This window comes from Camponotus vicinus, unplaced genomic scaffold (genome assembly GCF_025532165.1).
Source record: "Camponotus vicinus isolate PSW18456_S1 unplaced genomic scaffold, iyCamVici1.0 SCAF_3, whole genome shotgun sequence".
Taxonomy (NCBI): domain Eukaryota; kingdom Metazoa; phylum Arthropoda; class Insecta; order Hymenoptera; family Formicidae; genus Camponotus; species Camponotus vicinus.
The window spans coordinates 15,354,448-15,381,667 of record NW_028141967.1 but is presented as its reverse complement, the minus strand read 5'-3'; the positions used below and the strand labels follow the sequence as shown (position 1 = coordinate 15,381,667).

Genomic DNA, 27,220 nt, shown 5'->3' with positions numbered 1-27,220 from the left:
TTACATCTAAGAATACGTAAATAGAGGAATATAATCGTGATAAGAAAGATTGCGGCAATCTTGAGTCTACGTGAAATCTTCCAAAAGATAAGAATGAGTGTACTGCAATTCATGCACGAGGTCACGCATCCGAACAAAGTTTACGAGGCTTGAAGCGTACGGAGGTTAACCCCTCAGAAAGGGTGGATCCGGTTTATGATTCTTTCCGGTTTGGTAACCATGCGGAGTAGAAGGGAAAACGAGAATGCGCGAGAAGAATATATCATCTATGTCCTTCTCTGGATTAAAAACCAGAGGAACCAATAAACGTAAGACGTTGAATATTTCGAAGTTTCGAAAGCGATATCGAGAAATAAATAAAATATTATCGCGTAAATCGAGCAAATGTGAAGCCTCGGAAAGGAAAATTTTGCTTTTGATGAAAGAGGGCGGAGAGAGTAAATAGATGAATTTAAATATTTTCAGTTGCTGTTCAAAAACGATTCTAGGAGGTGAAATCTTTCATATGTAGAATAGCTTTTTGCTTTTCTTAATAATCTTAATAATCTTCAAAACTATTCGAGATATCAAAAAATGTTTCTCATATAAAAAATTTGCCATAAAAGTACCTCTATTTAACCGTATTAATAAAATTTTTTTCAAGAATTATTTTAAAAAATTTTTTTATTAATGGTTAAATAGAGATATTTTTTACAATAAAACTTTTGTATAAAACATTTTTAGATAATAATTGTTATATGCGGTTTATCGAAACCAGAATTTTCCAGCTCGCGAAGATCCCTTGTCAGCTATATATCAAGGTACAATCGTGTAATGTCGGTTATAATAAAACGGATATAACGTATCCTATATATTTGATCGACGTTCGGATTCTTTGAAACTTTCGAGTTTAGGCAGCCGGGAGTTTAGACTCCGCAAAACTTCCTTTCGGATGCTGAAGAGGCAGAATTGGAAGATAATCGGAATCTAAAGTACGTCCAAATATTAAACTTTCCGCGAAAGGGTGGGATCATGTCTTACCAAGTCTTGCAAATTTGCCAAGTTCGTACGCTACGTTATTACACGACAAATACACGAGAATTTGTGTGTGTATAATCAAGCTTTTGACTTATTACAGAAGAAACATGTCGTATTAAACGCTAATTACATTTCAAGACTGACGAAATTATTTGATACCTGATGTTAAAATGATATACAGTTAATGATGTCATTAATTAATGGAAAAAAAATCAAATTATTGTATAAGGATGCTCGGTAATGAATATTGCAATCTCAAAAAAGTTTAAATCACTCTTCAAAAATGAAGAAATGAAATATAAATGAGAGAGTTAAAGTTCTGTTTATATACAAGAGTTTGAGTGTATCAAGCTTTTACCTTATTACAGAAGAAATATATCACTTTAAGCGTCAATTATATGTCAAGATTGACAAAATTATTTAGTACTCTTGATATTAAAATTATATACAGTTAATGATATCATTAAAAATGATGGAATATAAATGAGAAAATGAAAGACCTCTCTTTTCGCGAATAAAAATATATTTCGAGGAAAATCATGCAATCGTCTTAAGATCTTATTCTCAATTTTCTCTCCCGAATCAATTAAAACTATTAATGCGTTCACGGTAATTTTCAATAAACTCGAAAATCCTAGGCGCTTAATCGGCATCCGCTTGTGCGAAACGAGAGAATTTCATTGGCACATACCTGCACTGATTGCGGCCAGATGCATGTGTGATTCGTTGGCTCGTCCCCCGCGATCATCGGGGGAACGGACGAGTTGCATTTGCTGATACCGTGCATTCCCGTTCTTCCATACTGAGCGTGTTCGACGAGGATGGTCGTGCCGGGTGGGCATTTCAACGTCATCGTTTCCTCGTCGCAGGCCGCACGTTGATAGGTCTTCAGGGTGCCTGACAACAAGGCTGTCCGGTTAAAAACACAAAACGAAAAAACGCGACGCCGCGAGTGACATAAAAAAATGGAATAAATATTAAAGAAACAGATGACGCAAGACGCGCGTTACGATAAATTGAGGGAGATTAACGTGCATTCATTATCCGAGGATGAGAGAAAAGACGCGCGGCAAGTTCGGGACGATCGGATATCGAGGATCGATCAATGAGCCGTAATGACGTCGCCGCCGCAACAGTGATCAATTTAAGGGGGATCGAGAGTAATTAATGAGTGGATCAGGCAAAGTGGATTGGGTTCGGTGGAGCGGGCACAGTTGGTTGTATCAATGGTAACAATTCCGCCAGCAGCGAAAGCGGCGTCGTTTCGTTTACACACGATACGCGGTTTAACATGGCAAGGCAAGGGGGGGGCGGGGGAGGGGGAGGGGGAAGGGCAGGGGAAGCGGCCAACATTTGCGGAATTTAACGCGGAGATCGTTCGTGACGATGGAGTTTGCGGACGGGACCGCAGACGTTCCAGCATGTAAATGCAGATTCGCGCGATAATTTCGCGTGCGGGGGCCAATAAAGGGACACGGCACGGTCGCAGAAGTTTCCGAGGAAATGGCGAAACGATTGTAATAGTGCGTGATATCGGGATGCGGAGTATCCGTATTATTCCGCGGTATATATAAAGTTCGCGGCGATCGATACGAGCGGTTTCGAACGTTGTTAATATTAATAATTCAAGCATTAATGAATGATTAATGAGGAGGGGAGAGTGAGTAACAACGGGGTTTGCAAATCCAATATTTTTCCAAGCGAAATAAATGAGGCAAAAATATTAAAATGCATGCGTATGTGTGCGTATATTCGTGTCACCATCACCAGTACGTTAATGTGTCACCATCGCAGTCACCATCATCCGTAGAGAGAGAAGCAGAAGACAGAGAGAGGAGAGTTATCAGCAGTCGTGGATGAGCGCAGCCAGCCCGACGTCCCGATGGGAGACATGAAAAATAAAACAGATAATGACGTCTGTTAGTTACATCGTGAGCAAGTCACGTCCGAGGGAGACGCGAAATATGCAAATTCCTCGATATTTTCCGAGAGCCTTCGCGCGCGAAGGAGCAAAAGTCGATGGTTCACGCGGCGATGAAGGAACATCTGACCCGATATCGATAGTTCCTTCTGCGACGAGACATTCGTGCGGGTAAAGTGCGGGATACGCTTTTCAATTCTGTTGAGTAAATTTGTAGAACCAAAGAAGAGGGTGCGAAACCCTATTTTGATTATTCTCGCATATACCAGCAATTGTGTTGCGCTCTCTCGCAAATATTGACGGTTTCCAAGATTTCGTTAAAGATATGACATCTCTTATCTTACGTCTTCTATTCTTTCGAATATTATTAATTTTATTATTGACACAGTTTTGTATTTGATCGAGCAGAAATATTAATTAATTCAAAACGTTTGAATCAATTTTACGAAAAGCAATACGTAAGTATCGGAATATTAAAATTAATAATATTATTGTTATATATATATATATATATATATATATATATATAAAATAAACTGATTATAAGATGATTACCATACATGTAAATAAATATTTCTTAAATATTCTGTTCGTTTTATTATTAATATAAGAGCAAGTCATTCAATATAGAAATTAATTTAAATTTTTGCGAATCTTCATCTCCTCCAAATTTTTAATACTTTTAAAAATGTCGTTAAACACGCGATATTTCTTATATTATATAATCTTGTTTTTTTAAGTCTTATTAATTTTATTATAATTATTATATAGTTTTTCATTCGAGCAATTAATTAATTTAAAACGTTTCAAAATAAATCCTACAGAAAATAAAAGTGTAAAATTGGATTAATAAAATTAATAATATCATTGTTAATGTATAAAAAGAAACTAATTTTAAGATGATTATCATATATCTAAATAAATATTTCCGAAATATTCCGCTCCGCATTTATTATGATAAAAGCAAGTCATTTAGTAGAAAATAATTTAAATTTTCACTAAAATGTTACCTATATAGAAAGGTTTTCCTATAGAATATAATTGTGTGTTAATGAACGGTATAATTTGTGACATTATATAATTTATCGTTTCCTCCAAATTTTTGACGCTTTTAAAAATCGTCATTAAACATACAATCTCTTATCTTATGTTTCTTATGTTTTGCAAATATTAGTAATTTTATTATTGATATAATTTTGTATTCATTCGAGAGCAGGAATTAATTAATTCAAAATGTTTCAAAAAATAAAAATAATAAAAAATAATAAAAAAAACTAAAAATAAATTTTACTTAATAAAAAATAAAATGTGAAAGATATCGGAATAAAATTAATAATATCAACAATATTGTTATAAAAATAACAATTATTGTAAATAAATTTATGTAAATAAATATTTATATTAATAAATTAAAATAAATTATATTAATAAAATATATTATAATTTATATTAATAAATATAAATATTTTTTAAACATTCTGCTCCATATTAATAAAATATAGGAGCAAGTCGTTTAACGAAAAATAATTTAAATTGTCGCGAACGGCGTAACGTTACAAGTTTTCCCACAGAATGCGACCAAGTGTTAACGCGAAGGATGTTGTATAATTTGTGACGTTACGTAATTCGTCGTCTCCTCCATCGACGAGGTTCGCAATAAGTGTCGAGACACGACAAGAGGCACGTTTCCGGCGCATCGTCTTGGTGCAACGATCCTCGTCTTGTGAACCCCGGCGTCTAGATTATATGCATAAAGCTAGGCACCGCAAAGAGTAATGCATACAAACGATTGTTGCACCGGCAATAACAAACCCGAGAGGTCCGCTATTACATTCCTTGTATAGCGCACGTCCGTAAATCAACCAGTATGCAAACTGTAAAGCGCTGAATTGCAGCACCGGCAACGCCAACCACTCGGAATCTTCTTCTTCGCGGGGGAGGACCGCTGTAACTCGACTACGTGATTGGAATGACCGAGCGATTCGATGGATGCCCCCTTTCTTCCTCCCTGACCTCCGAGGAATGCGCGTGTACTATTCAGAGGCTAAGAATGCGCAAAGTTTCGCGTCGCGATCTGATTAGATTTAATCGGTCAAGTTTCCCAGGTTCTCGCATACGTCGAATACCCGAGTTTCTTTTTCGTCCATTAGAGCGATCAGATCACCATTTATGTAAATTACAGGAGAGAAGGAAAACACAAGGGACTGCGACAGGAAGCTCGGATGTGTGCATTTTAAAATATTTAAAGAATCATATAATACTTGAATAATATAATATTTGAATATGTAATAATAATATGAATAATAATATAATATTTGAAAAAAATATTGAAGAATTTTATCAGGTGTTTAATATCCATTAATCGAGTTAAAAAAACAGGCTTTTACATGAAACATTGAAATCGAAACTTTCAGACAGCTTTGGGGAAACACGCATTAGTTTTATTGATTTTATTTGATACATTATTCTCTGTTTAAGATTATTACATCGATTATTTTCACTGTAATAAAACTCGCGGCATAATTTGTCATATTTATCTTGTTGAAAAAAATAAAGACGTCTCGTACAAAATATTATTTCCATAGCCACTCGCTGTTCTAATACACTTAATCAACGTCTATTCAAAGCCGTGCATGTATATACAAGTAGATAAATAAAAGTATATGAAAATTCAAGACATGCTCTTATTATCCAAACTGGGTTAATGGCTATCTCGAACAACAGCTTATTCTGATTTATCTCCTATAATTATGACGAGAGCTTGTACGGAAATTAAACGCCAGAATATCACGGATTAATCAAACTTAATGACATTTGCGTATGATTATTGCATTTCAGATTGCAAATGATAAATACGCATATAAATCGCATAGTTATTTATTAAAATTATTCAAAACATTCATTAAAAAGTTAAAAAATGACTCATAAAATTTATATATTTATATATCGTAAAAATCTCAAATTTATATATTATGCGAGAGAAGGAGAGATAATAATGTTTAAATATATCAAAATTGTTAATACGTATTTACTTAATTTTATCACAGCTTTTTAAATTATTTAAAAATGCTATGTCTTGCGAGGAGGAAAGATATTTCCTTCAAGAGGATCGTAGCTTATCTGTAGCTGTCGTTCCACTAGAAGAGAACGGGATATAATTACTTGGCATTATTTATCCGACATTTTCGAAAGCGCAGGCACTTTTCTCTTTAATGCATAAACAGCAGATGTTGCACCCAAGACGATTCCGTTTTTGCCGAACACTCTTTTCTCGAGACATTCAATTTCGCTCTCATCCTACTTCTCGCCGCACGAACATCGCCCTCGCACTTTTATGGCGACAAGCTGCAGAATAACTCACGGCAGCGGAAGTAAATTGTTGCGCTGGTAACGGATGAACACAGCGGAAGTAGAACGTAGTGAATTCGAATGTTTATTCAGTTGTAACCTTACGAGCGTGACTTCCGAGGGGATCGCATTATTTAAAAGGCTCATTTATCTGGTGGATCGTACATCGAATCGAGATGGAGAGAGGACAAGAGCTGGAAAACAACTTGTAAATTCGTGCCTGACATGAACGGCAGGTCGCTTTCTATCTTTCCTCTCGACACGTTGCTTTACCATATGATTCGCATCCCGAGTGACACTTCATCACCTATCTATCTTTAAAGGGAGGATCAATATTGTTATGTTACAATAATAATGTGTAATTATATTGTTCACTAATTCTTTCGATTGCAAGCTGACTTTAAATAAAGATAATGAGATACCTGTTTCATTTTTTTATTCAAAATATAGGTTTCTATTCTTTATAGTGAATGGCTAATAAATTTTTAGCCCGACAGCAGCGACATTTTTACTAGACATTTGCGTTGAAAGATTAACCTAAATCGAACGCGCGCGTAGAGATAGTTGGACTTAATTCGTCCAGTTCTAATCCAAGGTTTAAGGTTCCTCGAGACGGAAGCTTACCCGGGGATTAAAGTATCGTTGCTCCGATGGAACGAATACCATGAGACAGTGTAAACATACCGAAGTTCACCAGGGGAGTTGGAGAATAATGACTGTTTGCAACAATTATAGTGACCCTAAAATATGCGCAATGTCGTTAAATTTATTAAAAATTTTGTTATCCTTATATTTACTTTGAAATTTTTTTAAACTACTCGTACTTTTTTCCAGGTTCATTCCTATATAAATAATACAAAAACGTATTTGTTAAAATAAATAACAGCAAATATTTATATCGGTGAATATTAAAATATCCTATTTTGTCAAAAATATATAATATTGTCTATTGCAAATATAACGATCAGAAATCGTTAAAAGGTAATGACTTGAAGGAAACAGGAATACGAAAAATATCCTTGTTATTTATTGCAAAAGACGGTTTTACATAGAAATACACGCAGGAATATTTCGTTTCCTCGCAATCACAATTACAATAATGTCCATTTGATTGCCACACTAATTAAATCATCCCAACTTTCATGACACATGCGAACGATTACGTTTCGCAACTACTGTGTTCGTACGAAACTTCTCCCGAATCTAATTGTACATTAATGTGCGTTTACGAAACCGCATGAAGCACGATTTACGATGTTCGAGATTAATTTAACGTCCAATTATACCGAAAGACTACAACATCTGATAAACGCGTACCGCAGAGCCAAATTATCCGATATTAATGTTAAATACACATGTGATATTTGCATTCTAAAAATTACTTATATTTCGACAAGTCAAATAAAATTTTTAAATATAATATATAATTCACGGGGAGTTGAATTATGCAATTGACAGGAACCGCGAAGAAAAATTCTCGATATTAAATATTCTGCTTCTATTTCGCTTTCAATATTCCGTAACAGATATGCAGCGTTTATAGCATTATTAGACAGCTTTAAAAAGAAAAAAACGTACAAAGCTACCGCGATATTCATCAAGTTTTCCTCGAGGTACAAAATCGCATAAGAGGTTCTATTGAAATAGGAAATCTAAGCTGAATTGACCGCATTCGCGTCGACGAGAGGGCCAATGGCTAGTTGAGATTTGCAGCTAGATTCGATCAATGTTCGTCTCGGTTCCCAGTGTAACGGAAACCGGAAGACGTGCTGCTCGAGCTGCTTACGAGGCAGCTTGTACGAAACTCGCCTCGTAGTGCTCGTTCTGTAGAACAACTGAAATCTGGAAACGATGCCAACTTTTCAGAACTCGACCGGCCAGGGCGTCGTACAGTCATTTCCCTTCTCTCTCGCTTATTGCCGTTGCATGAGTACGGATCATTCGGACTTTTAGCTTTTTGCACTTGGCACATTAAGCAATCGTCACGATTATCGGTCGCAATTTTATAAAAAATCGAATTTTACACAAAATAGAATAAAAAATAAATAATCTAAAGAAACGAATTTGATGAAAAATAAATAATAAAAAAATCGAATTTTATAAAAAGTAGAATAAAAGAAATCAAATCTTAGAAAACAACACAAAAGTACAATCAAAATTAAAAAATAAAAATGTAAAAATTACTATTAATGTTATTGTAATATATATATATATATATATATATATATATATATATATTACAATATTGTATATATATATATATATATATATATATATATATATATATTTTATATACGCAAATTTTTATTCATAAACGATCAAGTAATTTTATTATTCTTATTTCGGGAGAAAAATGAAAATTTTAAAGATAATTAATGTTACATATCAAAATGAAAATTTTACATCACACTAAATAATTATGATTTATTATTATTTTATTATTCCCCTAAGTAGCTTATAGAAAAAGAAAACTATCTCAAACTTTATAAGTCTCGTTTATGAATCGATTAAAATTCGTGTAACGAGATCGGACAAACTTCCTTTTGCAGCTAAAAGTGGAGTCAGATTATGAAGCTAATGTAATAACATTGCTACTTCACCAAAAAGTTATCTCTCTCTTTTGCGCTCAAAATATAAAAACGTCAACCAAACGTTACAATTTTGATATTTTTAGTGCGCGTTTCTGAAAGATATTTTTACTACTATTCTTCCGTATAAAATGAGTACTAATAAATTCTGCGAAATATATCGCAATATTTATACGCAAAGTATTAATGATTGAAATTTCGCGGCGCAGTAAACTAATATTCCGTTTTATTCATGCAACAATTAACCGAAAGATATTTATTCGCGGATTTCGATGATGCGTTTTGTGCGCGTTCATATGTGACGCGTTGCATTTAAAATTCAAGACGAGACGCATCGCATCCGAATATTATCAGAGAGAGAGAACATACGCGTGAATAATTACCGATTATCATTTACACATTGTTGGGAATTAATGGATATTCCCCAAAAAAAAATAACGCCGATCGATTTAGCGTTTATATGTATGTGTACCTCAATCTACACTTCTGTATTTTCAACGAGCAACTGCGTCAGTTACGCAGTCTCTGCTGGTGTAACGCGATTTCGTGGCAAATGATGGCAATAATAATTGCCTGTAGTCACAGAAAAATAGTAACATCACACGGAACGCGCGCGCAATTTACGAACTAATTGAAAATAAGCGCCTATATAAACGTACTTTATCGACAGCGCGAGTTTTAAGCTTGATACGTCGGGACAACGCGCGTATAAATTGTTATTGATCATTATCTACATAGTCGGGGTTAATGGATATTTTCCAGCCGGGTATAATAATGAACGCGCCGAAAAGTATGAGTACACTCTATATGCTCCGATATAATTTAATTTCCCCTCAATAATATTATTTCTAGAAGTTGATATATATAGTTTTAAATATTAATCATCGAGTTATATAGTAAAAAATATATATAAAAAAATTTGTATCACATATTTCTTCATTAAAAAAAGCCCATCGCGTTGTATCTACAAGAGGGAGATAAATGTATGAAAACAATTTTCTAGATATGATAGATGGCGTAGATAATAGAAGATTCTAATTATAGTCTCTTCTTCTAAATTTTTTCAAATCCTGGAACAGTCATTCTGCTAAAGCTTATCGAATATATTTGAATACATTCGGATTTTTCTTCTTTAATTTGCTGATGTTATTAAAGCTCTAATAAAAAAATTTTCTTTGGATAATTATGATTATATTAAATGATTATTATATTTATTATGCGTATATTAAATGATTATTATTTTATTATGCTAACAAATAAAGGTACATGGATCCTGGAATTAATGAAATTTGCAAATTAAAATATATCGTACAAATAAAATATAATTAATAAGATATAATTAATTAAATATTTATATATTTACAAAAATTGGCAAGTGTATGTGAAAACAATTTTCTAGATATCTATTATATTCCATAGATAATTGAAGATTCTTCTTAAATAAAAAGGAGAAACGTTATTCAAGATTTCTCGAACAATCATTCTGCTGAAACTCATCGATATAATTCAATACAGTCGGATTTTTGTTCTCTAATTTGTTGATATCATCAAAGCTCTAATAAAACTTTCATTGTAGACAATTAAATAATTATTACATTTATTATGCTAATAAACAAAGATACCACACATTCTTGAAATTAATGAAATTTTCTAATTAAAATATATTGCAAATAATATGTAATTAATTGAATATGTGTGTTACATAAAAAATTTTCTAAACATGAAGCTTTGCACGCATCTAGAGAAATACTTTCACACGTTTAATGTCTTGTAAATATGATAGATTTTATTTCTGCAAAGAAATTTCCCCACAATTAAAAACCTTTACCATATACACACAATCAGCAATTAATATTCAAAATTATATCAGCTTTCACAAACAAATTTCAATCTTCAAATATTGCAAATGTTATAATATCTAACCAAATATCGCTAAAATGCACAGCCAATCATCTATACCAACATACACATGAAATCAACTATTGTAAACATCCCCATCGGCTAGAATATTTGTTAAATTAATCTGCAGCGAAATTAATTAATACATTTTACCAGATTCCGATCGAATATACATATATTGCACTTGATATGACCTATTATTCATACACATATACATCAATCTAAAGATCGAATTAATTGCTGCGCAATCGCCGACACAGCCATTCTCTTGTCAGTAGCAGACCGCATTTAAAATTGATAGACTCGACCTGACAGCGCGTACAAATTGTTATCACTTATTATCCGCCGGATAATAACGACACACTTCTCCCAACGGATTTAATCAGGACCGCACCCCACCCCCACCCCCACCCCCCAACCAACCCCCGCCGTCGAATGCGTGCGCGACCGATTATTAATCGCGGCTCCGAGTAAGGAATAAAAAGCGATATTCTATTTTTATTGGCGGCCCGAGTCGATCGGCGAACTCTCGTTTCCTTCGTCATTTCACGCGTTGGCGGCACGGAAGTAATTTCTCTCGACGTTCGCGTCAATGATTTCCTCTCACGCGTAGTTCAATTTTCCTGCGCGCACCTCGGATGGATTAAACAGAGGAACGAGCAGCAGCATCGTTTCATCGCGTTCGGGACGCGAGGCATGTCAAAAAAGCGCGACACGAAACAATGCGACGTGCTGTCGCGTCAAAATGCATAGGGCTTTCGAAATTGTGTTTCTCTTATCCTTCGATAACTTTCAAAAAGATAGAGCGTGCTCTCTCGTAGTTATTGGATACCCATTTTTTTTTCAATGCAGCTTCTTACACTCTATCGAAAATGAAAACAAACCGCCTCGAGAGAGAGGAAAATTGCTAAAAATATACGAGGCTGAATAAGACGGACTTTTCAATATAATTAAAAAATAAAGAGGTTTATTCTCTAATTGATATAGATATAGACGTAAGCACGTAACGAGAATTGCTAGCACGATTAAACGTGTATTATATGAAATGAAATTTCCTAGGAATATAATAGTAAAAAAATATTGTAGGTTTCTATTTCTATTTTGATACTAAATTTTCACAGTTTATTTTCTTAAAAACGCTCGGAAAAGATACGAAAAATATACATATATATTTTTTCATGCAACACTATAAAATATACAAAATAAATAAATAGAAAATATACAAAAATAAATAAATTAGAATACAATACATTCGCAAGTGTTACTCGGTTCATATTTGCACGCAATTGTGCAAAACTACAGAGAAAAATTCTAATATTTTAAATCGCCAAAAAGGATAATTAATGCGTTATTTATAATTATAAATTCTAAATCAGCAGAGAAAAGATGAGAAGTTACAAAATCCAACGACATAGGAATTTTGATTTTATTTTTCATTTGGTTTAATTTGAATCTTATCTATATCAATATATTTTCATTTGGTTTAGTTTAAATCTTATCTATACCAATAAATTATCATTTGGTTAGTTTGAATCTTATCTATACCAATATATTATCGAAGCAACGCGCGCGTCTGCCACTGACATTAGACACATTTCACTGAAAGCATATCGGGAAAAATAAACATGTTTTATGTAGACGTGCACGAAGAAAACGCTCTGTCAAAATTCCTTCGTTTCTTTATGAAGAAGGAAATATCGAGTGCATTTGTTACAGATCTTGTGTAATGCTTCGGAATTTTAAGAAGATAGACGATGGTACATAATTTTTGAATTGTACTTTACACGATATACTAACATTTCCGGCGAGATAAACAGAAAATCTCATTCAATATTCTAATTCGAGCGCATTCTGCTTCTTTTTTTGTGTCAATAATAGCAGCAAATCTCCAAGAAAAATGTGCCACTTGGACGATTAACACAAGAGAAAATATGTAAAATGAGGTAAAAAATTTATATGGAAAATATCGAAATGTATAACTTTTATTTCTCTCTCGAAAGTATAAAAATTTCCATGTTTACAACTTATAATATTATTAACTTCTCACTAAGATAAATATACAATTCAAGTCGTGAATAAAGACAAATGTACATCTCAAAATGTCCAATTTTATGGATGGCGGATATATGTAAAGCATTAAAGAGAGAGATGAAATGGATTCATATTTACACCCTGTGCAGCAGATAAAAATGTATCTTTGTCGGGAAAAATGCACGACCGGTGTCACTAAAGAACTGCAGCCCGAGAGAAATCTTCCCGCCCTATTCAGCAAAGGAATGTAAGAGAATCAGCGCGACCGATGTAGCGTTGACGTTTTCGATTTGAAATAACATTTTCTCACGATGGTACGCGTCTTCCCAAGTATTACGATGCACAGTATTTCTCGGCGACAAGAGGAAGAAGAGGCAGAAGAAGAAGAAGCGATTCGCGCCAAGAGAGTCCGCTGCAGGAGGCACTTCCCATCCACTTACAAAGAGAAATACGCCTTGACATAAGAGCCGTCGTTTTACTTTCCGGTCGGTACAGAATTGTGTAAAAAAGCTCCCGGCGCTTTTTAACACTGTGTATGTTTCCAGCAGACTCCTCGCGTCTTTTATTCGCTCTTGCATGCGTCTCGTTTAATACCTCTCCCTTAGCGAAGGGGGATCAATACACGATCAATTATTCACTCGGGAATAAAAAAGCTTTTAAGCACGCTACTGGAGAGTCGAAAATAAAGTAAACCTTCAACTTATCGATGACTCGACGTGTACCCCCGGGGGAGTTCTCTCCCTCTTTTTTTTATCTAGCAAGCTTTCATTAAAATGTGCGCGAGCATGGCGCGGATATTGCCCGTCTGCGCTATTTTCGCTCCTAGTGCTACGTAAAAAGGCGTCTACCAGCGGGTAAAGTCATTAATAATGATTTCGAGAACGTGAGCCTGAGATAATATTATCACAAGTGTGTAAGGTGCGCTTGATCCGAGATAAATTCACGACAATGAGATGAAACTTTCGGAGTAAATGTAACAATACAATGACCGGTGAATGAAATCGAGGATCAAAAATTACTTGTTAAGGGTTTCCATATTAATACATTACGTCACGAAAGGTTTCCATAATTACATCGCAACAAAATATTTGCTTAACAATGATCGTTCTATCATAACGTATCGGGTGTATACACGTGATATTTATACCTGCCAATGAACCGAGCATCTCTTGGTTGAATATTAAATATTTATTCGCTTAATTATATATACAAATTAAACAAACCGTCGAATCACTACTAATGTTCATCTCGTGTACCCGACTTAACTAAATAATATTATTCGTACGCCAACTACTCCAGAGGTTTTTCCCCTATAAGGTCTAGGTATTCGCAAAGTTTCGCGGTGAACCAAAAGATTAACGAACATTGCTTAAATGGGAATTACTGCACTAACTACTAGGTAACATCCTGTTCGAGGACAATTAAGGAGGAGAATTAATACTCGTTAATTCCCATTACCTCCAGAACATCGGAATTCCTCGGTTGGTTACTCTCTCTTTTTCTTGTCCCAAGATGGTATGAAAAAATAAAATGTTTCCAGAGACGGGATCCCATTCACCCTACAAGTTAATCCTAAGCTTTATCGCGACTATTCTTTCAGATATCACTGGCCGATTCACGTCTTCTGCGGCTAGCAATTCATTGGAGGTCAGAGTCGAATTGTCTCGGATGGCACGTATGTAGTTAATTTTCGATCGTGACGCTCAAAGTGCCAGACAAAGTGCCGTTTCGATTGTTGAAGCGAGAGGCACTACTGGTTCTCTCCTGAAAAGCACGCTACTCGCTGTATTTACGACGGAATGGCTTCGTGTGCCTTCTATTCGGGTCGCCTGGTACATTAAAAGCTCAAGCTCTGTAAAATGAAAGGAGGAGGGAAGTCAAAGGGAAGGAAAGTAGGGAAAACCAACGAGGGAATGGACGCAAAGTCGAACGACTCGCGATAACAAACTCGCGTAAATTTACATAGCGGATAGGGTGGGAAATTTGTGTTGCACGCGCAGAGGTACACAAGAGGGAGGACCGACTCGTGTTGCCTCGTTTTCCCTCGCGCATCCATTCGATTCACATTGGCTCTCGCATTCACAAATGCGCTCATATATACATATTACTTTATATCATAATATAAATGTAAAATTTTCTTTGTACTCAGTTACTTCTCGACTCTACTTTTCCCTTGATCCATCCAATGCATCAAACGTCGAAATTCGACTGGAAAAATGAAGGCAAGAGATGAACTACGGAAATAAGCTGAACAAACGGGGGAATATCTGAAATTCCGCGCTGCATAATAAACTTTAAGCATTTCGATTCTTCAAAGTATTGCGAGTTAGATTAAAAAAAAGGGCTAATCGTGTTACCCGTTCATCCTTTCCCGAGCGAGTAATGCAGTAATTTCAATTACGCACGATCCATCAAGTTCTTTGTCAGACTCAACTAACTGTAATAGTTTGCATGGTTGGTAGAGAATGTAACCAAGCAACACGGAAATGGGGATACTGAAAAACTGCAAGCTCAGATCGTCGAGAATAAACTGAAAAGGTTATTTTTCTCTGGCACTTTTTCACACGATTACTTTCGCGAAAACGCGACCATCGCGATCTCGCGCGTTCCATGATTATTTATTAATTCTTGGCGCAATAATATTAAATGTTAAAATGTGTTCATCGCCGCAAAAAACTTTAATAAATTTGAAAAATAAACGACAATAAAAGAAATGCAAGATCAAAAATTAGATAAGACTCACTATAATAATTATGCATTATAATAATTATTTTCTATTGATAATAAAAAATCCATGCTCTTGAAGTAATAACTTTGTCCACTTGGGATATCATCGTTATTTTTAGAGATATAAAAATATTGTAATTATGAAAATTGTACTGTATTAAAAAGGCCATAATATGCTAGTAATAATTTTCCTATGGATGAAGGCGCTTCAGAGATTTCATAATTATGTTTATTTTTTTAATGGTTTTTAATTTAAAAATTTAAAACACTTTAATACTTTTTTATAAATCGATTTCTTGAAATGTTTAGCGTAAGAAATTATTAGAGTAAGATGACCAAAAATTGAATAATTTATGAAATATTTTATATTTTAATTTGACAAAATTTTACATAAACTATGAAACATTTTGTCAAATATTCATTCCTCGATCATCTTATTTCAATATTTATGAAAGAAATCAATTGATATAAAAAAAAACACATAATCGTAATTTAAAAAAAAAAATATTTGTTTGTTGCAGATTCATTATAATAATAATAATAATAATTACGTTAATCAATTCGAAAATAAATCAAATTCGAATCTCTTTATTAAAGAAAAACGAAAAGTAAGAACGAAATGATGTATGAAAAATTTATATCAATTTTCGATAAGCCGCCAAGTTTTGTAAGCACTTAACATCACTTAAAATTAAAATCACTTTTGCCAATCTGCCTTTAAGCAATAGCATACGATCATGTTAATCAAACTTCTGACACACGGTGAGGGTTGAAACGTTTACTATACTTAGTTTACGTTAGTTTGCTGTGTGTAGATCGAACGGGCCCTAAAATATTCAGGCGGCGGCGCATCGAGCGACCACGACACTAAATTGTCGATAGGACTCAAAATGGCGAGAGCTTTGATCAGGCTTACGTCGTGCACCGTAGAAAGCTTTTAGAAATTAGCAAATCCCTTTTGAAGCTTTATCTTTGAGGAGAAGAGCACACAAAAGAGAGACCCCGTTAAAACCTGCGATGAAATTTATCGATAAAATGCCAAAAGCAAATTTTGCATCAAATTCAAGAATAACAAATTTAAATTTTAATTAATAATTATATCTTTTCGAATATATATAATCGAGAGAAGACTTATCTTGCAACAGATATTGATAATAAAAATAATTTATAAACGATAAACTATAAATAATTTATAAATGATAATAATTTATAATCGATAAACATTACTTACAAAGTGAAGAATTTTTTCTTAATACGACGCGACAGAATATTAATTTTTTTTTTAATTCAGTGTTACTTCGAACGCTGTACTTTGTCGTCGAGCATAATTCGTTTGTAATGCACGATACGAATCCAGAAGAAACAACGTATTTGCTAAATCGTCGACTTTCTGGCGCTTTGCCCGACATGGTTTTCGGTCACAACCCGACTCGGGGAGAAAACGCTCGCGGAAATTTTCGTGGAAAGCATCTCGAGAACGATCCGCAGATCGCTATCGTCGATTCGCGATTATTACAGGGCAGAATTTTCGTCCCTCGGCTCGAGAGAATCCTTTTATCCTTCTTCCCGTTTCTACGTCCGGGATATGTAGATGGGCGATGTACTCGCGCGATCCATCTCTCGAAACTGGATTATCCGGCCGCGTCTTGGGCGCTTTCGAATTCGGATCGATCGTGCGGAAGAATCGATCATTTTGTACCGCGCACGAACAATTTACGATTCTTCCCGCCGTGAAATCGTGCATAAGAACGTGGAGCGATTCGCGAACAGAGCGGCCGAGACGACGCCCAACATTTTACTGCAAGTCTATAAAACGAAATCGAGTATCTGGCAAAGAACTTTTCCGGAAATTTTTCGTACGAGAAGTACGAGATACTTTTTAGTAAATATTTATTAAACGAGTGCGTTAAGTTATGTCGAGAGGTGGTGTATTTGTTATATTTAGGATTGCACAAGACTTGAAACAAGATAATATTGCATTGGTATCGAAAATTTTCGAAAACTTAAATCTTGTCTCGATCTTGTATGTAGCAGAAATCTCTTTTTATATTTTCTCGATTTTACTAACAATTTTTATCTAACTTAACAATTATTTATAAAATAATATTTAATATAATCTTTATAATATATAATAATTTTTAAAATTATTACTTGTGTCATTCGTGTCATTCATTATATATTTTATATATTTATTTTATTATATATATTTTATTTATATATTATATATTATATTTTATTATATATATTTTATTATATTATTTTATTATATATTTATTATATATTTTATTATATATTTCTAATTATTATTTTTTTTGTTATTGTAACAATACTGTACATTGGGCACCTCAAGCGACTTTTCTCGACCGAAAAGAGAACAAGGAGGAACCTTTTCCGACAGTCGAAACGGCGCTACGACACCAGCAGCGGTTTTACACGTCGAAAGTAACGCCTGAGGATAACAGGGCAGCCTCAGAAATCGAGTGCCATACACCCCAGAAAGAGGAGGACGAACACGCCAAAAGCAGCTTTCTAGGCCCCAGATTATGGGGCCCGGGTCGTCGCTATCCTTCGGGGACGTAGGCAAAAGATCGGCCGGACAAGGCCGTCGAGAAAGGAGCGCCAAGCATTTAGCAAGATTTAAATTATCGGGGCCGTTACAATTCTCGATACGGCGTTGTCGCGAGGCGCCGCGAAATTTATCGTGTAGCGGCGCGATTGGCCACGCACCCGCGCACCCCTGCGCGCAAGATTGATGCCGATATCGACTCTGGATCGCGAAATCCACTCTGACGCTGGCGCTCGTCTAAACTAGTTGTTTTCGGTGTGTCGTTTTCGCGTGTTAGATTATCGGTGTTGCCGAAGACAGGGAGGATGGAGCCGAGGATCATCTCCTTGAAGAAGGAGCGAGTATCGGTGAGGTTGCCCATCTTTATTTTGTGAGCCATGTGCGCGATTCCGTCCGTTACCCGGCCGTTCTGTCGCCGTCGCCATTTTCGTGTGTCGTTTTCGCGAGGGCCTTGTCTAAGATTTCGATTTTGGTGAGTTTCGGGCGACCGGAGACAAGCGACCGAGGCGTCGAGGACGATCATAACGTCGGCATAAATCGATAGGGGACCGTTCGTCTCTCTCTCAGATTCGGGATGTCGCAAAACGCGTAGTAACCGGCTCTCGAATATCGACCACGTGCGCGGTAAATCGCGAGGAATGCGTTCGCTATCCGTGCGGTCGAGTAAGGAGTTGTCGAAACCGCGTAAGACATCCCCGCAATCGATCCTCGTGCGATTTTCGTGTGGTAATTAGCGTGTGTGTGTGAGTGTTGCGTTTCGTGAATTTGTGAGTGAGTATCTTTACGTCTTTCTGTCGCGCGTATTTCATTGTATGATTCGTGCTTAATTTGTGAGATTTGTCGTGTGTGTGAGTGTGTCGCGGTACGTGATAAATTACGGCAAAATACGAGACTGCCGAATTTCGAAAAGGCTCGCGTATGTTAGGAGCGTTAGATCGAGAAGTAAAGTAAGAGCGGCCTAAGCCGATTATCGATCGCATCGACCATGCTTGTCGCAAGCGAATTCTCACGTCTTCGCAAATTAATCAACTATTCTCGCTTAATTATTAGACATTCTTTCGAACCGATTAGAATATCGAGATTAGAATATCGAGATTAGAATATCGAGATTAGAAATTAGAGCGAGTAAGAGGGTGTGCGGGAAAAGACCCGTAAAATAAGTCGAAGATTTGACTGTCGTTTTGCCGTTACATTCTTCGATGCGTCGTTCGGCCTCCCTAAGTCTGGCCATAAAAACGGGCTAGAAGAAATACAAGGAATGTCTTAGCGCTTTCTTAGATTTTCGGTTTCGCGTGAATATCTGTCTAATTCAGCGTTGGAGGAGTATAAAATATTATATATATATATATATATATATATATATATATATATATATATAAAATTATTTAAAAGGCAGTTGCATACCATGCATGATGCAGATGGTTCACAATCGGATGCATACATGTGTTGTATGTCAAGTTTTGTGTGGCTAAATAATTGTACACAATGTTATTTATTTTGTGTATTAAGTGTTGCGAAATTTGTTAATATAAACGTTTTTATTTATTAAATAAAATTTTTGATTAACAAATTTCGCAATAATTAATACACAAAATACAGTATTAATAGTTTGTGTAACATAGTAATTTTTTCTCATCTTACAATTTACATATATATATATATATATATATATATGTAAATATATAGTATATATATATAGTATATATATATATATATATATATATATATATATATATATATATATATATATATATATATATAGTAATTTTTTCTCATCTTACAATTTACACACATACATGTGTGTGTGTGTGTGTGTGTGTGTGTGTGTGTGTGTGTGTGTGTGTGTGCGTGCGTGCGTGCGTGCGTGCGTGCGTGCGTGCGTGCGTGCGTGTGCGTGTGCGTGTGCGTGTGCGTGTGCGTGTGCGTGTGCGCGCGCGCGTGTGTGTGTGTGTGTGTGTGTGTGTGTAAATTGTAAGATGAGAAAAAATTACTATGTTACACAAACTGTATTAATACTGTATTTTGTGTATTAATTATTGCGAAATTTGTTAATCAAAAATTTTATTTAATAAATAAAAACGTTTATATTAACAAATTTCGCAACAATTAATACACAAAATAAATAACATATTATATATATATATATATATATATATATATATATATATATATATATATATATATATATATATATATATATATATATATATACAGGGTGTCCCAGACCACCCGTACACCCCTTTCAAAATGAAAATAAATGGTTTTATCAAAAATTGCGAACAATTTTTAAGTAAATCGGGTACGCTCTATCAAATGGTAATATTTTCAACTTTTGATTCCGACCGGAAATACGCTATCCGGATCGGAAGTTGAATTCTTTTAGGGGAACATGGTACTTTTTATTACAGATTCGAATTGTACGTGAAAAAATAAGAAACTTTTGTATGAAATGTTTTTTCTAACAGTGCCTCTATCAATCTTAAAATTGACCTTGAAAGTAACTGTGATGAAATAATGAACTTCAATTTTAAGATTGACAGAGGCACTTTCAGAAAAAACGGTTGATACAAAAGTTTCTTATTTTTTTCACGTATAATTTGAATCTGTAATAAAAAGTATCATGTTCCCGTAAAAAAATTCAACTTCCGATCCGGATGGCGTATTTCCGGTCGGAATCAAAAGTTGAAAATATCACCATTTGATAGAGCGTACTCGATTTACTTAAAAATTGTTCGCGATTTTTGATAAAAGCCATTTATTTTCATTTTAAAAGGGGTGTACGGGTGATCTGGGGCACCCTGTATATATTAACTTTTTTTAAAAACCATTAATCTTGACAGAGCCAATAAACTTCACAATCTTAATCTTGATAACTAATTATAAATTTACATGAGAACTAATTAAAAATCTTGTCTTGATCTTGCCTCGAATTTCAGGCCAAGACAATATCAAGACTTGCCATGATATCTCGTGCAAACTTAATTTCACAATATTGCATTGCTATTATTTTTTACTTCTATATCTCTAATGAAATGACGAACCACGGATGTACATAGGAATCTAATCATCTTAATTCAACAAGAAATTTAATTAAAGTTATTCAGTTTATATACATAATTTAAGAAATGGCTAATTTACTTTACGACCTTTGAGAAACCCCAACCTGCGACGAGAAATTGACTCGACAATAGTTTACGCACGTCACATAAGAGCTAAATCGTTAATATTTAATACACCACGGGTGTACATAATCATGTGATTTAAACTTTCTGAAGACCTCTCGGATATGTAATTAACGTCGCGTCGTACTCGGCCGAGAGTTACGCTGAATTCCATACCTGGTTAAATATGCATCCGGGTTTACACAGACGTCTGACGCGATCGTCAACGAAGAATAACTCTTCGCGCGGAACCAAGTAACGAGATTGTCCGTACCCGTTGTATTTTACGCTAAAGCGAATGTAAGGCGCGGCGTTTATTCCATGGCGTTATATGAGAGAGATTCTACCGGGATGACGTTAACATGCACAGCGAACGGAGTAGTCGATAGCACGTCTCGACGCTTGTCTTTGCGGATAAATTTAAGTTGGACGTGGGTGCAACGACAAAGAGCTATTGCATTTTATGGAACGTCCAATAGTCGTGAGGAAAATGCGAACTGAAAACGATGCGAAAAAAGTCTGCATTACTAGACGAATTCTAAATAAGTAACAACAGTCTGCATACATGTTACGTCTATATTTGAATTGATATTTTTATATTTTATTCATAAATATAAATTAAAAAGTCATTTCTTAATCTTTCTTTAAGAAATTATGTTGATTTTATATCATATTATTAATATAAATTTTCCTGATAACCATTCAGAATTTTATTTTATTTCCGTGCTATTTTCATTCTCGTGCTCGACTTTTATTAACCCAGTTTTATTGTTTTATTTAGTAATATTCAGAGCCTTATCGATTTTTTCAATCAACTTCGTTGATTTTATTATAACTATGAATAGAAGTATCAGAAACTTTATTGTCATTGATGCTACAAATTCTTTTACGTTTTGTTATAAAATATTATGAATAGGGTTGCACGAGATACTAACAATAAGTCTTGACATTGTTTTGTCTTGAAATTTGAGACAAGATTAAATTTTTAATTAATTGTCAAAGTAATAACAAGATTAAGATTGTCAAGAGAGATTATTGGTCTTGTCAAGATTATTGATTAAAAAAAACTAAAATAAAATAAGTATATTAATAAATTAGATGAGAAAAAATAAAAAATACATATTATATACAAATTTAAAAAATTTTATTTAATAAATAAAAACATTTAAGTTAACGTGAATTGATATAGTAAATTTAATACAGTAAACAAAATAAACAATATAAAATTTTACAATTATTTAATTGTACGAAACTTTGCATACAACATTTATGCAGTTCTCTGATTGTGCATATGAGCCACGTTTATGTCCTCTATTATTGTACGCAATTGCCTTTTCGTAAAATAAATTGCGATTTAATTTAATACATCGTGTTTTGTGGAAAATAAACGAATGACATAAATAGTAAAAATATTTTATATTATATTATAAAGAATATATTAAATATTTTTCATTTTAAACAGCAATTCAATATTAGATAAAAATTATTAATAAAATAAGGCAGAACAATATAAGATGAGATTTTTGCTACAAAGATTCACTCAAGATCAAGACAAAGTTTTAAGTTTTCGAAAATTTCCAATTTTTTGACGCACATTGTCTCGTCTCTTGTGTGATTCCAGTTATAAAACCCTTATAAAATATAAATTTTTTATATTGATTTATTCGCATACATGTACTATAGTTTACATTAAACATGATAATTTAATTCTAATGAATTCTTGTTTTACTTTAACAATTTCACGTACATTTCGCATCTGCCTGTGTTAATTATTCAGTTTTTAGAACTTCTAGTTCGTTCATTCTGCTTATATTTTAAATCTGCGACTGCATTCACGATACATTATATTACCGTGTCAAGTTATTAATGTAATTATCATATTTGTTACGAGAAAGTAGTACATGTCACATGCATAAAAATCAAAGACGTAATTTTCTAGATATTTACTTCAAGTGCAATAAAGCGAATGAGAAAGTTTGGGAACAAACAAAAAAGTAGTATAGTGTCTGAATAGAGTAAACTCCTTCTCTCCCGAGGTGTAGAGTATATACATAAATTCATGTCCTACTTTTTCCCCCTTTCTCGGCAATTTCGGAGGCAAGAAATTACGTTTTTCGACTTCTATCACCGCGTGTACGCGCTGTTCAGAATCCACTCCCACCTCGTTACTTAGTTTCGTCTCTACAACGAAGCAATGAATTTTTATATGAAGGATTTTCTTCTCGCGTCGAGTTTTATCCCAAGGATACCTTCCGGATATATGACGAAGAGAAGGATGGAAGATCGTAATCCAAAAATATATGTATTCGATTACGTGATATGCGTACGCATAAATTTCACGTGATTTAATTTAATCTCGATGGCAGGGAATTGTTCGAGTTTAATTTATGCCCTGTCCACTGGATAAAAAAGTATACACGTACAACAAATTTTATGTCATTCCAAATTAGAGATTTCAAAACAGATTTTAAAACGCATCATTGCGTATGAATTTCAGAGTGACTTTTTTTCTCTTTTTTTTTCATAACAAATATGAACCGGAAAATCATCAAGGATTAAAGATATCGTTGGAAAATAAAAGTTACGTGCTATAAAATAAAATATTGATTTATTGAGATGATTTGACGCTCTGAACAGGAGTAATTCCCGCGGCTGTAATAGAAGCCGATAGTATCTCAGAGACTCACCATTTTCCGAAGCTTTCTGAGACAGCAAAACCCTTAATTAACAAACATAATAGCTTAATTTGGTCTACAGCTCTTAATGCCTTATCAAGCGAGGTTACTGGTACTGATTAAACAGATTCCAAGCTTGCGCTGCCATGAGACGTAGGAAATTAATTTCCACCGCGTACCTGCTCAAGGTGTTCGATCCGTCGACAAGACAGAGAGAGAGAGGGAGAGGGGGGGGAGAGAGAGAGAGAAAGAGAGAGAGAGAGAGAGAGAGAGAGAGAGAGAGAGAGAGAGAGAGAGGGAGAGAGAGAGAGAGAGAGAGAATTATCAAGTCTGCTCATTTTAGAGACATATTGAAATAGCATATTTGACAAATCATTTAACGCAACTTATATTACAAAGTACGTGTATAATGCTGCGAATCGAGCGTATGTGTGTATATTCAGACAAAATATAATATAAATTTAAAAAAATTAAATCCAAGTTCATATTTCAAATATCGATAATTCAGCATTTTATGACCGCCATCTTGAATGGGCCATTTTGAATGTAAATTTTGATAATAAATTTGGTATCAGCACCCTCACAAACCTATAAAACTGTCTTCATATCAAACTTTCTCTTTTGGGAAAGCCGGAGTGAGAAAGGGTTAAAATATTTTTTTGGAAGTTTTTTTGTAATATATACTCACATCGATTAAAATATGAGTTTTTATTATACATATTTTAATATATATACAGAGTATCCCGGGTTTTTCCGTTCAAACTTTGGGAGCTCATTCTACAAGTTAACATGAGAAAAAAATATTATATAAAGTTTGCTTGGAAAAGCTTTATTACGAAATTATGAAAAAAAATGTTCACAAACCAAAAATAATGAGTCAAACGTGTTTATCCTCTAATTTCGAAGTGTTGTCCTCGTACATTGATATAAGCTTCACATCGATGTTTTATGAAACTTATTATATCACAAATTTCCTGAGCGTTTTGTCGAATTTTAGCAACGAAGTTTGTAATTCGTTGTACTAGTTCTTCAAGTGAAATCACCTCTGTGCAGTAAACCTTATCTTTTAAAATTACATAGATTCCCCATAGTCCCCCATAGATAAAAATCCATTAAAAATCCATTTATAAAGTAGGTAATCTTGAGTAAACATCAAAAGTATTCACTGGGACCATATCATGTTATTTGTGATAACTTCGTAATAAATCGTTTCCAAACTTCATACCTCTTTTTCTTATTTCAACTTGTAGAATGAGTTCCCAAAGTTTGAACGGAAGAACCCGGGACACCCTGTATATTCGAAATATTGATAATAATTTTGGCAAAAATTGTAAATTATTTATGATATTAGCAGTTTTAGAATTTATTTTAGTTAGTCATGTATCCGTCAATAAATATATCTAACACACAGATGAAATTTTATATTGCAATTTGAAAGAAACGTGTGCAATATGTACGCAATTTGAAGATGATACATATTTGTGTAACATATTTGTGCATTTGTAGCACATGCATTCTGTCGAACAATTCTGAAGGGAACCTAATAGTTTGCATAAACCAGCTCAGTGTATTATTGAAACAAATTGATTATATTTTTTGCTTCCGAAACTGTTATTCAAACATTTATGAGAAATTAACAAAGATATATTAGAGTAAAAAATGAATTCGATAGTGATTCTCAGTTTAGTTTTAACTTAAATCTCAGGCCATCTCGATCGAACGCCGATTAATCGACGATTAACTTTCAATGTTACTAACAATATTTTTGCCGATATATCAGTTTTTCTTTCTTTCTCTTTATAATATTCTCTTTCTAAAATGTGTTTGATTTGCTATTCTGTTAGCAATTCTGTTGGTTGAGTTAATTAACGATTAAATTAATAGAATTTTGATCGAAATAATCCTTAAACTCCAAATATCCTTCCCTCTCTCCTTATCTTAATGCGAGTACATTAAAATCAGATAATTGCAATGCATATCAGTTTACCTAACAATTAATAGTAAATGATGTGATTTGTTGAGTCTCTCTTTAAGCGTAATGATATAGATGCGTGATAGAAACCATCGTTAAAAGACGATTTGTTGAGTCTCCCTTTAGGCGTAATGACATATGTAATGCGTAATGATGGAAACCATCGTTATAAGACGCATATTTCGAGGAAAGTAATGAAATATTTTCAGAACGTAATATTATTTTAAATATCTCATAAATTTAGAATTTGATATCTGTATTAATGAATATTATTCTCTGGGAAAAAAGATTTCTTTTAGAAAAAAATAATTTGCTAATTTTTAACACTATTTTTTCAATTGCATATATTTTTTAAATTACGAGATACTTCGCATCGCGCGCGTTTTCCTGTCTATTTAACTAATTCAACGCCTTCTTGAATTTTTATACGAAAGGCGATGCTTTTATAATACGTTAAGTGTTTTTTCTACATCAATTGATTTCTCACATTATTTTGGGAATAAAAGTATTGAGGTGGGATAATCGAAAAATGAATATTTTACTAGATATTTTACGGTTTATGTAAAATTAAAAAATTATTTCAAGCCTCGTAACTCGAAAGTTACTAAATAAAAAAACATTTAATTATAATATTTTTATTACATATTCCTGTAACTTATCTTGAGTGCTTTCCAAAACACTATAATAAAGTATTTTTTATTGAGTACTTTTCGAGTTATGAGGCTTGAAATAATTTCTTAATTTTACATAAACCATAAAATATCTCGTAAAATATTCATTTTTTGATTATATCACCTTAATATTTTTATGCAAAATAATGGGAGGAATCAATTAGTGTAAAGAAAAAACATTGTTGATTTTAAGAAAAAATATGTAATTGTTAATTGCGGAATTTTTCAGATTCGCCGAATTTTTCAAATTTAAAAATGATCTTATCGAGAATCTTATACATTTATTCGATAACATTAAATATAAACATATTTAATCAAACATTATATCATTTGATAATTGATTGTAAAAATTATATTTCAGATGTTTGTGAAGCTGGCGCGACAATCTACGAATTTCAAAAAAATACTAAGAGTTCTGATAGCACTTTTCATAGTTCTACAGTTCCCGATAAAAATTAAAAAGATTTTCGCATTCCTTATATTAAAAAATCAAAATTGAAAAAATGTGCTAACCGCGAATCTAGCACGACACTCTTCCCTCTAAAGTACCAAAACGCGTTGAATATTATTATTTTTAGCAAGAGTTCCCGATAGTTCTGCTACAGTTCAGCCTATATTTGCAATTTCAGATCGATATTCCAAAA

At 33.8% G+C, this 27,220-nt stretch overlaps 1 protein-coding gene across 4 annotated transcripts in view; it reads right to left on the bottom strand.

Moving 5' to 3' along the window:
• Positions 1–27,220, bottom strand: part of LOC145968000 (uncharacterized) — a 227,849-nt gene that overhangs the window by 74,922 nt on the left and 125,707 nt on the right. For 3 of the 4 annotated variants that reach the window (XM_083093159.1, XM_083093162.1, XM_083093161.1), the window contains exon 2: positions 1,709–1,926. In XM_083093159.1, coding sequence (XP_082949285.1) covers positions 1,709–1,926 — 218 coding nt within the window. The remainder of the gene's footprint in view (positions 1–1,708; positions 1,927–27,220) is intronic. The other variant, XM_083093160.1, reaches the window with a different exon arrangement.